This window comes from Muscardinus avellanarius (assembly GCF_963383645.1).
Source record: "Muscardinus avellanarius genome assembly, chromosome: 8".
Lineage (NCBI taxonomy): Eukaryota > Metazoa > Chordata > Mammalia > Rodentia > Gliridae > Muscardinus > Muscardinus avellanarius.
In genome coordinates, this window is record NC_137794.1 from 79,308,923 (window position 1) to 79,322,520 (window position 13,598).

The 13,598-nt window shown below is 41.5% G+C and overlaps 1 protein-coding gene across 3 annotated transcripts in view; it reads left to right on the forward strand.

Annotated features, from left to right (window-relative positions):
• NCOA7 (nuclear receptor coactivator 7) overlaps window positions 1-13,598 on the forward strand; it is a gene marked incomplete at its 5' end in the record, with an annotated part of 136,793 nt that overhangs the window by 110,800 nt on the left and 12,395 nt on the right. For all 3 annotated transcript variants that reach the window (XM_080700627.1, XM_080700628.1, XM_080700629.1), the window contains one exon: window positions 10,266-10,413. In XM_080700627.1, the coding sequence (XP_080556753.1) occupies window positions 10,266-10,413 (148 nt within the window). The remainder of the gene's footprint in view (window positions 1-10,265; window positions 10,414-13,598) is intronic.

Sequence of the window (13,598 nt, forward strand, 5' to 3'; positions counted from 1 at the left end):
ATATACCTTCTTCCTTCTTGTCTCCTACCATTACATTAAGCAAAGGATAAGCTTCACTCCTCCTATTAGGGATTTCTCCCCTACCACTTGAGTTCAACAAAACTCTTATGATTTTTTTTTTTTTTTTTTTTTTTTTTTTTTTTGGTGGTACTGGGGGTAGAACCCAGAGGCTTTCTACCTCCGGGCTATACTCCCAGACCTTTTTTATATTTTATTTGGAAACAGGGTAAAACTCTTATGACTTTTAACTTGCAAAGTCATTTAACAAAAATATCACTGTTCAGATGGCCTGCTGGCTAACATCACTGTCTTGGTCCTGTGTAAGAATTTCGTTTCTACCACATCACCGAGCACTCTTTGGCAGGCAGGACCTGCTTTCCCTGCACTCAGCAGTTCTGTCTCCATTACAGTCCTCTGTCAGTGGTCACCAGTGGCCTGGCCACATTGTTCTCCTTTCTCTCTGCTATGTCCAGTTTGGCCTTATTAAAGCAGTGCCTCCAATAACATGGAATGTCCCCTTCTTCCCACAACAGACTCCTTCTCCTCCCTCAACACACAGGGAGGCTTCCCAGCCTTCCTTGACCCCAGCCTCAGGGGCTTCTCCCCAGCCTTACCTTTGATGTCACTCTTTTAATCAAGGCAGCAGTGTGAGCACAGAGCCAGAGTGGATGCTAGAACAAAGATGCTGGGGTGTGTGGCTGGAACAGAGAGTGCATTCTGGAGACTTTGAATCTATCTGGAAGCCTCAGGGGAGACTGATAGGGTTTATGCAGCTTGGTGAAGCGATCTGCCCTGTATGTTTTAAGATAACTTCCAGCTCTCTGCCATTTCTTCCTGGCCTCCCTCCAGGACCACTTCTGCTTCCTCCATAATGTTTAGCATTTCCCAGGACCCAGGGCTTGTCCTGGTTTTCTGCCTTTACGTGTCATCACACTCTCTGCTTCAGGACTGGTGAGCAGCCAAGGTAGCTGTAATTACCGGTAATGCTGCTGGCTTGGCCAGAAGCCCTGGTGTCCTCGGGCAGCTGATTCATCCGAGAGCATGTGGTGACTCACTGCAGGAGCCATCAACAGGCTTTCTGAGGTCCAGGCAATGATGACTGAGGCACTGTTGATTTGCACCGTTGGTGACACTAACGTGATGAGGGAAGGACTGAGTTTTTTTTTTTTTTTTTTTTTTTTTTTTTTTTTTTTTGGTACTGGGGATTGAGCCCAGGGGCATTCTACCTCTGAGTTATATATCCTCAGCCCCTTTTATTTCGGAAACAGCATCTCTCCAAGTTACTGAGTGGGTCTCGATAGATTCCTGAGGATGGCCTTCAACCTGTGATCCTCTTGTCTCAGCCTTCCAGGTACTGGGGTTATAGGTGTGTACCACCATGCCCAGGAGATTTTTAAAACTCCTCCTTCCAGAAAATATCTGAGCCAGGTTTGATTTAACAAAGGACGTATACTGAAAGTTTAATAAAATCAGAGTAGAAGATTTCAGGAATGAAAAGGAGCTGGAAAATATGCTAACTTAAATGCTGCACTTTAAAGAGAAAGTAAAACATGGGAAGGGATTTTGGGAAGAAATGAATTTCCGGAAACTTATTTTTTTAAGGACGAGGAATACAAACAGGTTTCTGGATGAAGACAAAGCAAATAGAGGGAAGGAAAAGATAGGGATATAAAGATGTAAATAATGGGGGAAATTCACCAAAGAGTGGGACTGACATACAAAAGAGGAGAGTTAAACTTGGTAAAAGAAGAGTTCCTTCTTTTGAAGAAATAGATCACTAAAAACTGGAAGTGTAGCTCAGAGGTAGAATGCCCCTGAATTCAATCCCTAGTACCACAAAATAAATAAATGAATAAATAAATAGATCACAAAGGCAGATGGTGGGGTTTGTGGTGAATCTGTTAAGCATGGATAAGCTAACTCATCTACATTCATCCTCTCAAGACAGGACTTAGAAGAATGTATCTGTTTTATGGAGGTCCTTTGGAAGGGCAGCATAAAAGATAGAAGCTGTGGGGGCACTGATAAGGGTGAGGGAGAGATTGGTCTGGAAGTGTAAAGAGGGATGGACTGAGTGGGGAGTAGAGGAGGAGGAGAGGTCCACGAAGGAGTGAAATGGGTGTAGTCAGGAGGAAGGTGTGGGCACAGTGGGAGGCAGAGGACAAGGAGGAAAATCCTGCTAGCCAAACAGAATCATTTCAAGATTTAGGCTAAAGAAACTGAAGGCAACTGTGATCCAGAAGAAAAAGAAAAAAAAAAGAGAAGAGATGAAGTCATATCCTCAGTTAAGCAGTATAAGTAGCATAAACAAAGGACTGAGAATTGAGCAGTAGAGTTGGAAGAGGGACATTTGTTTCTTCCATTTGGTCTCCAGGGAACTTTGAATTTAAGTAAGCAAACTGATTCCAAATGAATTTTAGTTTTCTCTTGTGGAGCAGATCACTGCAATTCTTCATTCCTTCTCCATTTTCCTCACAGGCACAGAATGAGGGCCCTTCCTACATGAGAAAGTGAAAGACAGTTATGTGGGAAGCTCCTGCTGAAGGAAATCGGGGTGCCAGTGCCCAGAATGTCCAAGAAAAAAGATGTGAACATTTCTCTGCAGGGAACCCCATTGCAGATTGTATATTTGAGGCTTCCCAGGCAAGGGACAGCTCCACTAGCTGTGGAGACAGCACCCACTGCCTGAGAGAGGAGGGAGGCCACTCATAGCCACTGCCCCACTTCCCCAGAGCTGACCGGCTTGTCCTGGGGCCTGAGGGATGGTGCTGTGAGCCCACCAGTGTAAGGTGCAGAAGCAGGTATAGGGACTGAGAAGCCTATGCCCTCACACCAGGACAGTTTGCTATTATAACCTAGGCTTTATCCACAAAACCTAAAGTGAGAGAAATAACTGACACATGCTATGATGTGAGATGTCCAGCTACAGATAGATTTTTAAAATGTATCTGTCCTGCTTGCAGTTTAGCATTTGTGAAAAGGTAGTCAACTTGGACTGGCTGGAACCTTTCTAGAACTGAAGAATTTGGACATGTCCAGTAATCTCTCAAAACCTCCATTTCCTTACCTTTATATCAGGCACAGTAATCCTTGACTCACAGAGTTATTGTGCAAAGGACGGTCCTCAAGGGTGGAATTTACAGCTCGTCTTTATAAGCATAGTATATTCATCAGCATAAGTGAAATGTATGGCTGTAAATATAATGCCAATGTTGTTCTGTATTTAACACTAAAAGTTTCATAACTCTGAGCCTTTATTGCTCAGGATTTTGAGAGTGCCTTTCCCCTTCTCTAAAGCCCTTCTACCTGTGGTGAGTACAAGCATCCCAGTGATCAGTCAGTGTACAGGACTGGCCCCGGCCACTCTTGACCCAACACTGGCTGATGGAGAACAGACCACTGTGTGCACAAACAGCCAGCCAAGAGCTTTGACTCATCATTCACTGAGAACCCAGCAGCCCTGAAAGAAGAGGCTTGGGCTAAGCCCCCTTCCCTGGTCACCCCAGATTGCTACTTCAGGCTGAGATATTTCTTCTAGAGAGAATGGCACTAGCAGGCAAGAATGCTTTCAGCCCAAACTGACCCCCCCCCACCCAACTTCCACTTGCTACAGCTACCAAGAAACACACACACAACCATGTAGGCATTTCCTCCCTTAGCGCATCCAAGTGACAGGAAGCTTGGCTTAAACTTAAGCAGTGGCAGTAGGCCACACCCTGTCTGCTCCTAAAATGCTCATGGCCAAAGTTAACTACTACCACCCAACCCCTTTGAGAGTTTCCTCTCAAATATTGGGGTAGAGAAAGTATATCCTTCCCAGTGGGGTTACTGTTGTTATGATCACGTAAATTCAGCAGAAAGCGTCAATAATACTGAACTTCAAAAGAGAAGGCATCAGGCCAGGCGTGGTGGTGCATGCCTGTAATCTCAACATTTGGGAGGCTGAGACAAGAGGATCGCAGTTTTTGGACAGCTACTTAGGTCCTTTGCAACTCATTGAGATCCTGTTTCAAAATAAAGAATAAAAAGTAGGGCTGGGGTGTAGCTCAAAGGTAGAATGCCACTGGGTTCTATCCCCAGTACTGCAAAAAAAAGAAAGAAAGAGAGAGAGAGAGAGAGAGAGAGAGAGAGAGAGAGAGAGAGAGAGAGAAGAGAAGAGAAGAGAAGAGAAGAGAAGAGAAGAGAAGAGAAGAGAAGAGAAGGGGAGGGGGAGGGGAAGGGGAGGGGAGGAGAGGAGAGGAGGAGGAGGAGGAGGAGGAGGAGGAGGAGGAGGAGGAGGAGGAGGAGGAGAAGGTGTTAGGTTGCCTTCCACCCACCCACCTTCCCATTGGATTTTAGGAATGAATTATCTTCATCAAGCAGGATATGTCCAATTATATCCTGGCCCTGGAATAACAAGTCCTACTTGTCTTACATCTACATAATTACACAGGACAGTTGAAATCATCTCTTGGAGCAACATAATGTCTTTGTCACCCAAAGGGGAAGTGACTGGTAGTTACTAAGATGGCTCTGCTCCTTAAAATCTTTATGAACTTGTACTTTTCACAATTGATATATTCTTTAATGTCTAAGAGAGAATGAAACCTTTCCTCCATACCTGTGACTCATCTCTCATTCCCTTGCAGTCTTGCACAAGAGTCTATGACATCACAAGCTCTTTTTCCAAATGTTTGCTTCTGTAGTCATTGTTCAATCTGTACTGTTTCCTGCAAGGGAGAAGTGTTAGGCTTCATGCAAAGTGGGTCTCCAAATAAAAATGCCTTGTGTCATAACTAGAATATCAATTGGGAAATGATTCAGTGAATGTGGAATCAAGAGAGACTGCCACCTCAGGAGATCTAGTTGTGGCTGATAATGATGGTTGACTTCAGATCCCTCCATCCCTTATGTTTAAGGGAAGTTCTTTCAATTAAATGATATTTAATACCCCCACCCGCTCTAGTTCTCCAGAAAACAAGTTTTGTGAGGGCAGAAGCCCTGACACATGGCAGGTGCTCAGGAAGTATTGTAAAAGAGGGATGCTTTCCAGCCAGATCCCCCTACAAGCACACCTGCAGTGTAACAAGGAGGGCTGACTCCTTGAAAGAGGGGACGATAGACATCATGGAGAAACATGGGCCACTCAGGAAGTGGTTGTTAGAGGGCTGGGTGTGGCTCAGTGGTAGAGTGTTTACCTACCATGCATGGGGTTTGATCTCCAGTACTACAAAAATAAAAAGGAGAATATTAGGAGCTACTAGATTTAGGTTTTAGATAGGTGATGAGGGTGGGACAACTTAAGAAGTTAGAGATAATTTCATGATTGGATATCTTAAGAAATGTTATGTGTTAGTGGAAAAGACTGTTACCAGCAGCTGGATTTGGCCATCCACCTGCTTAAGAAATATGCAACTGAAGTAAAACTGAAAAATGATGAGACGGGAGGATTTCCAGTTGGAGGACAGCCTCAGCATCTGTGAGGTTGCTAAAGTGAGGTTCCTCAGAATTTAGCAAGACCCTGCTTCAGAATAAAAAGTAAAACAAAATAAGGTTGGGAATGTAGCTCAGAGATAGACTGCTGCTGGGTTTAATCCCTAGTACCAACATACACACACACACACACACACACACACACACACACAAACATACACAAGAAAAATGAATTATATGCATTTTGATTAAACTGAGGAGAAGCAGCTAGGTCCTGTGGAAAGGGTCATAATTTATAGAAATAGATGCAAAGTGATGGCACCCATGCAGGCTGGGAGTAGTTCTTTGTTTTTCTTCTCAACATGAGGAAATTTGGAAGCTCTCTGCTTCAAGACGAGCAAGACTAATGCAGTAATTGAAGAAGCACAGCCATTCATAATCCTCAGATTAGAGGGCTGTTTGGCCATTTTGTGGCTGGATAACGTTCGTGTTTTTATCTACGTTCCAGTGTGATTACAGAGTGGTCTTGTTTTTGTCTTCATTCACCGTGTCATAAGATAGCGTCATCTGCTACTGATGTTCTGTGAAACTGTCTATGTGCAACAGGAAAACACCGAGGCCTGGCTGCGGGTAGGAGGCCAGCTCCCAGCAGCACCGCGGCCAGGCTGACAGTAGTGGGAGAGATCCCAGTTTAGGGTGGCTTTTCTCCTTCTCATGAGGGGGCCAGCAGCAAGCAGTTATGAAGCCATTTGCGTTTTTCACATGTGAATTTTCCATAATGCAAAAAATGTACATAATGAATACTTTCCCAAAAGTTAAAGCATATTTGAGTCTCAACTTTAAACTGAAATACATTTAAGATGGACTTAATTTTTCATGGCTGTGAAAACTAAGTTATAATGGTATACTTATCAAACCTTTCTAGTGTGGTGATTTATTTCTTGTTTTCTTAGTTAATTTCCAATAGGGAGGTGGGAAGGCAAAAAATGTAATCAAAATAAAGCAATCCATGTATTGGACAAGATAATATTATAAAAATATATGTTATATAATTGTACAATTAAAATCACCGGGGTTTGGTGGCACAGCCTGAATTCCCAGTACTTAGGAAGCTAAGACAGGAGGATCACAGCTTTGCAGCCAGCCTCAGCCATTTAGGACCTCTTCATCCTGAACCCTGTTTCAAAATAAAAAATTAATTAGGGGTGTGGGTGTATCTCAACAGTAGAATGCCCCTGGATTCAAGCTCCAGTGTCACAAAATAACATGAGTAAAAATGAGTTAGGTTGTTTCTTTGACTACACAATCCCAGTTCTGGAAGTGTGTCTTACAGCTTTACCTGTATACTGTGAAATTACACTTGTATAAAGTTAATTTATCACAGCATTGTTTATCACGGCAGAGTCTTGGAAACAACCCAAATGTCCAGCTATAGAGGATAGTTATACAAACTGTAGTAAATCCACATGGTGAAGTACTGTGTATATCTATAAAGAATGAAGAAGCTATCTATAGATTGATGTAGAAATATACCTAGGATATATTGTTAAATACAAAATTTAGATAGAGAATAATAAAAATAAAGACAACATAGGTATATATTCATACTTATATCTATATAATAACACTACAAATACACAAAGGAAATAGAGTGGTCATTTTTATTTGCAAGGTAGATAAGGATGTTTTTAGATGTATTTTGATGTTTGAATAATATACATATAAGACCTAAAGACCTATTACATAAAATAATTTAAATATATATATATATATATATATATATATATATATATATATATATATATATAATGTCCTGGTCCTGCTCTATATTCCATTTTCCAGAAGTAAGTATATAACCAGTTTCTTTCTTTTTTTTTTTTTTTTTTTTTTTTTTTTTTTTGGTGGTGGTACTGGGGTGGAACCCAGAGGCTTTCTACCTCCCGGCTATACTCCCAGGCCTATTTTATGTTTTATTTGGAAACAGGGTCTCACTAAGTTGCTGAGAGCCTCACTAAGTAGCTGAGGCTGGCTTCAAACCTGTGTGATCTTCTTGTCTCAGCCTCCCAAGCGCAGGGATTACAAGCATGTGCCACCACCCCCAGCTATGACCAATTTTTTATGTAGCCTTTCAGAGTGGCCTCACCAAGTAAAAACAACCATCACGCCCCTATACAATCATGACATAAATGAACATCCATATTTATTTTTTGTAGAAATGATCACATATCATGACACTGATACACATCATATCTTGGGTAACAACTTTCCCTCTTTTCAATGTTTTGTAGGAGAAATATAAAAGAAAATGTATCTTTAAAATGCATGAAAAAAGCTGGGCATGGTGGCGTACGCTTGTAATCCCTGCACTTGGGAGGCTGAGACAGGAGGATCGCACGAGTTCAAAGCCAGCCTCAGCTACTTAGTGAGGCTTTCAGCAACTTAGTGAGACCCTGTTTCCAAATAAAATATAAAAAAGGTCTGGGAGTATAGCCCAGAGGTAGAAAACCTCTGGGTTCCACCCCCAGTACCACCAAAATAAATAAATAAATAAATAAATAAAATGCATGAAAAGTTCTCGCTTCAGCAGCACATATACTAAAAATTGGAACAATACACAGAAGATTAGCATGGCCCCTGCACAAGGATGACTCGCAAATTCATGAAGCGTTCCATATTTAAAATTTTTTTTTTAATTAAAAAAATAAAATGCATGAAAATTGGCAATTCTGTATTATGGGAGAAAATACACAGTGCTATAAAAAGGGAAGCAACAGCTTAGAAACATTTGATGATAGTTAATGCTTACATTCCATAAAGCCTTTCATAAATTGAAAGAAAAATATTGACACCACAAATCAAAAAGTGCCAATTCAAGCCGGGCATGGTGGCGCACGCTTATAATCCCAGCCTTCGGGAGGCTGAGACGGGAGGATCGCGGTTCATGGACAGCCTCAGCTACTTAGTGAGGCCCTGTGCAACTCAGTGAGACCCGGTTTCGAAATAAAGAATAGAAAATAGGGCAGGGGGTGTAGCTCGGAGGTCGAATGCCCCTGGGTTCCATCCCCAGACTCACAAAAAAAAAAAAAAAAAAAGTGCCAATTCATGGAAGAATAGCTCTAACCAGGAAGAAAGCATTGAGAAATATTTAACCTCAAAGAAATGGAAAGTGAGTTGGGGAAAACTTAAATATAGTAAGCTCCTTTAAGCCAAAAGGATAAGCAAGACTGTTATGAAACTTAGATATAAACTGTAGCACTAGAATCTAAATTAGCCTTTCAAAACTAGTTGGGCAAGATCAGTCACAAGCTATAAAATCATGCTCTTTGGCCCAGTAATCCCTTCTCTGAGAAATAATCTTGAGGAAATGATTCAAAAACTGGTAAAAGACATAGCCTGGAGATATACTTTGGAATATTAGTATTACATTAATTAAATTAATATCAGTTAAAGAAATCTATAAGTTTAGTATCCTGAAAGCAGAAATGCAGGCTAAATGAGAATTATGAATTTCATGAAATGGAGCCATTAAACATGAATAAAAAGACTATCGATGTGGTAAGTGGGTATTATATAACATTACATAGAGCACAAGTATGTCTTGGCTCTGTTTACAGTGAGAACTGTGTATAAGCTGTGTCTGCTTGTGGGTGAGAATAGATTAGAATGTGGAAACCTAAAAACAGTTTGATCCACTTAGATATCAGAACTGTTTGACACTCTTTTTATTATTTTATTACTATTATTATTACTAAAATACTTAGGCATAGTTATAACTTTTTAAAAATTAATGATAGCCGGGCGTGGTGGCGCATGCTTGTAATCCCCGTGCTTGGGAGGCTGAGACAGGAGGATTGCGAAGGTTCGAAGCCAGCCTCAGCTATTTAGTGAGGCTCTCAGCAACTTAGTGAGACCCTGTTTCCAAATAAAACATAAAATAGGCCTGGGAGTATAGCCGGGAGGTAGAAAGCCTCTGGATTCCACCCCAGTACCACCAAAAATAAAATAAAATAAAAATTAATGATGAGTCAACATTGCCCCCAAACAATAGCCCCAAATTGTAATTGTTGCTTTATAATTACAAGGGAAACTAAGAATCTTTAAATGATCCCATCTCTTGCCCTCTTTCCTGCTGTGATGATTATGGGTAGAGAGCCTAAGGTCACAGTGCTGGACTGTCTACGTAGCAGCATATTCCAGGCACCGGAACTTAGGAGGAGATAGCTGCCAATCTATGGATTATGCTTGGAGAAATACATCAGAACTTCATATCCTAAATGTATGTAAGAAATCAGCATTATTAGGTGAAGCCTATTCCTATGCCAATAAAAATAAGTCTCTAATATTAGAATAATAATTAGTGTTGTTCTCAGAAATTTTCTAGTTATCGCAGATGTTTTATTACATTTAATATAATAGTACTTTGATCTACACGAAGACCCACTGGGTTATTATTTAGTTCTCTTTAATCCCAACCAAAGCTTCAGATTGACATTTTATTATTTATTTGTTTTTTTCAATGAATACCAGTGTCCAGTAAATGAAAACTCAGTGAAGAAGAAACATTTGTTGTAAATATTTTATTGCATTTTTCAGTTTTATGTCCCATCTCATGACATTTCTCTCAGGATACTTTTAACAGTTCTCAGGACCTGTGGACCTTTGCTTTCATTTGTTCATTTGTTCACTCTTAATTTCCAAGTTTAGAAATTACTCATAAAGATAATCGTGACACTGTAAAACTTCCCAGTTAGTAACATCAATTGGCAAAGCAGGGAAAATGATGGCTTTATGGACCCAGAGTCCTCCTAATCCCTGACAGAAAAGTTAACACATATCATGAACATGTTTTTCAGGGTGGACCATTTGTACACGTTCTTTGTTCAGTGGTCTCCTGATGTCTATGGGAAAGACGCCAAAGAACAAGGCTTTGTGGTGGTGGAAAAGGAAGAACTGAATATGATTGACAACTTCTTCAGTGAACCAACGACCAAGAGCTGGGAGGTGCGTGCTTGGGAAGGGAATAAAGTCATGGTCCTTAAATGCAGGACACAGTCAAAATGGTCTTATGTTCAGATTCCAGTAAATGACTAACAAAAAGCTATTGTTCCTGCACACCTGCAAAATTATAAGTGTAAATAACAATTCTGATTGAAGTTAGTTGTGTTAGTCAGTAAAATACCTGCCCCACATGCATACATGTACACTGTTCATTCTTTTTTGGTGGTACTGGGGTTCCTGGAAGCCCTTCTACCTCCGGGCTACACTCCCAGACCTATTTTTACATTTTTATTTGGAAACAGGGTCTCCTAAGCCAGCGCGTGTGGCTGGCTTTGAACCTGCGCAATCCTCCAGTCTCTGCCTCCCAAGCGCGGGGATTACAAGCATGCGCCATCATGCCCGGCCCTTTCTTCATTTTATAAAGAAGAAGCCACTGGACCAGATTTTTCTTAGCTTCCCTCTTCTCCATTTCCTAATTACCTGATGTTGTACCTTTGCATTTTGGGCTCGAGGGAGAATATCTTTCCCCTCACTAAGGCTGCTTTTTTTCCTTTTAATCTGTTAAAACTATCTTTGCAAATGTCATCACTTTCTTCTTCCCTTCTGGCTCTCTTTCACCAGAATAGGATAAAGACTTTATTTCTTAAGGCAGATAATAAAGGAAGGGATTTCTCCCTTCCCTTAACCTCTTTCCAGGTTTTCCCCTGTCACCCTCCTTTCTATCACCATCATGCTCCTCAAAAAAAACTGGACCATACTGTGTCCAATTTCTCAAGTGCTCCTTATGCCTTAGCACCTGCAGTCCACTCTGAAGCCACCTTAGACTTCTTAAGTATTCTCTGTTTTCATTTAACACGAATTCCCATGCTCCTCTCTCCACAAAGCTGTGTGGAGATCATGGAAACTTCACAGGCTCTGCAGGAAAGAAGGTGTAACATTGGTATTCTAGCCAAAGGACACAGGAATGCCGGGTCCTGTTCTGACTTGATCAGTTCTGCCCAACAGTTTCTTATGAAATACAAAGCTAGAGAAAGTACATTTTCTTACCAAAGATGTGACCTTTCACCTAGAGTTCCAGAGAGAAGTTTTAGACTCATGGGGGACTTTACCTTTTCCTGATTAGCCTGAGTGTCTTGAGCCAAAGCAAAACCCAGGAGACCTCTTTCCCTTGATCTCAGCCTGGAATCTCAGCTCTTTACCACTCCAGTGGGAGAAGAGGCCATACAAACTAGCACTGGAGGAAAAGGAGCTCAAGAGGCAGGCGGAGAGAGGTCCACCTCAGGAATGGAGGAGAGGGGAGGAGGGTGGGGCAGGTTGCCCCAGGTCTTCTAAGCCCAGCCACTGAGGAGGAGGGAAGAGAACAAGTCCTTCTGGAAGATACTGTCTAGACCTGTCATGAAAGAGTAGAAGGGATCGAGGGGAGGAAGCAATGGTTGGCCTTTTCTAAGGCCACTAGAGTCCCTGACGATACTTCTGATAGCTGGAGAGAGGCGTCTGGGCTGGTTGGGCTGTCTGTGCTTTCTCTCCATACAAAAAAAAAAAAAAAAAAAAAAAAAAAAGTCCAGCTGGGCATGGTGGCACACACTGGTAATCCCCACACTTGTAATCCCCGCACAAGTTAGAAGCCAGCCTCAGCTGGCTTAAGAGACCCTGTTTCCAAATAAAATATAAAATAGGTCTGGGAGTGTAGCCTGGAGGTAGAAGGCCCCTGGGTTCCATCTCCAGTACCACCAAAAAAAATTTAAAAATAAAAAATAAAGAAAAAAAGTCCAAAAGTACTATGAGGAGAATGCCAGCCACCGCCCAGCCCCTCACCCAGTGCCAGTGCAAACTCTGCCCATCAGTATTATCTGAAACCAATCCTCTGACACAGTATTCTCCCATCCTTGTGAGTAAGAGGAAGATCTTGTCTCCCTGGGAAGCTAACAAGGATTTGATCCTCAGTGTGTCCAAAATAACTTCATCCAAAACTTACTTCTCCTCACACATCTCCATCTTGGTTATGATGCCCAAGTCTGGAACCTAGATATTAGATTTTTCTCCTTCATCATCATAACTAGTTAAATCTTTTCTAGTGAGAATCTTGTTGATTCTTAGGATACGTGGCACAGGGGTGTCTCTTCCCTTTCTCCACCATTCCCCAGGGAGGCTCCTTCCTGATCCTAATTAGGGTCTCTGTATCTTTGCCTGACTCCAAAGGGCACTGCAGTCCCAACCCATATACTCAAGATCATTAAGCAAGCATTATTCCATTATTCTATAAAAGCAATGCCTGTTTATTGTAGGAAGTTTGAAAACTACAGAAAAGAGCCGGGTGTGGTGGCGCACGCTTGTAATCCCCGCTCTTGGGAGGTGGAGACGGGAGGATCACACTGGTTCGGAGCCAGCCTCGCTGGCTTAAGAGACCCTGTTTCCAAATAAAAATATAAAATAGGTCTGGGAGTGTAGCCTGGACGTAGAAGGGCTTCCAGGAGCCCCAGTACCACCCCCCCCAAAAAAAAGAAAGAAAACTACAGAAAAGTACAAAGCAGAAAATTTTAAAATAGTATCTAAGAATACTAGACACTATACATTTCCTGTGTCTTTGTTTTCTACTTTGTTTTAAGGTATTTTCAAAATGTTAGGAGGGGTGAGTCATTCTTTATTTTATTTTCTCAAAATGGAATTGTGTTCTATGCACAATTTCAGATCCATCCTCGCCTGACACTGTAAGAATTTTATTATATTATTAAAAATTTTAAGAGCCTGGGTTTTAATGGTGGCATAGTATTTTTATCTCTATTTTAGTTTAACAGTTCTCCCACTTGAATCCTTATGTTGGTTCAGAATTTTCACAAGATGAGATAAGCTGCAGTCCTTGTTATTATCTTAATTTTCTGAAAATGAAGTTACGTGATAAAAGGGCGCTACTTATTTATTTATTTTTTGGTACTGGGGATTAAACCCAGGGGCATTCTACCTCTGAGCTCTACCTCTAGCCCTATTTTATTTTTTATTTGGAAACAGGGTCTCACTAAGTTGCTGAGGCTGGCTTCGAACCTTCGATCTTCTATCTCAGCCTTCCAAGTACTGGAATTACAGTTGTGTGCCAGTACACCCACCTAGGGCACTAATTTTTTTTTTTTTTTTTCAACCAGGGATGGAACCCAGGGGCATTCTACCTCCGAGCCACACCCAAGCCCTATGTT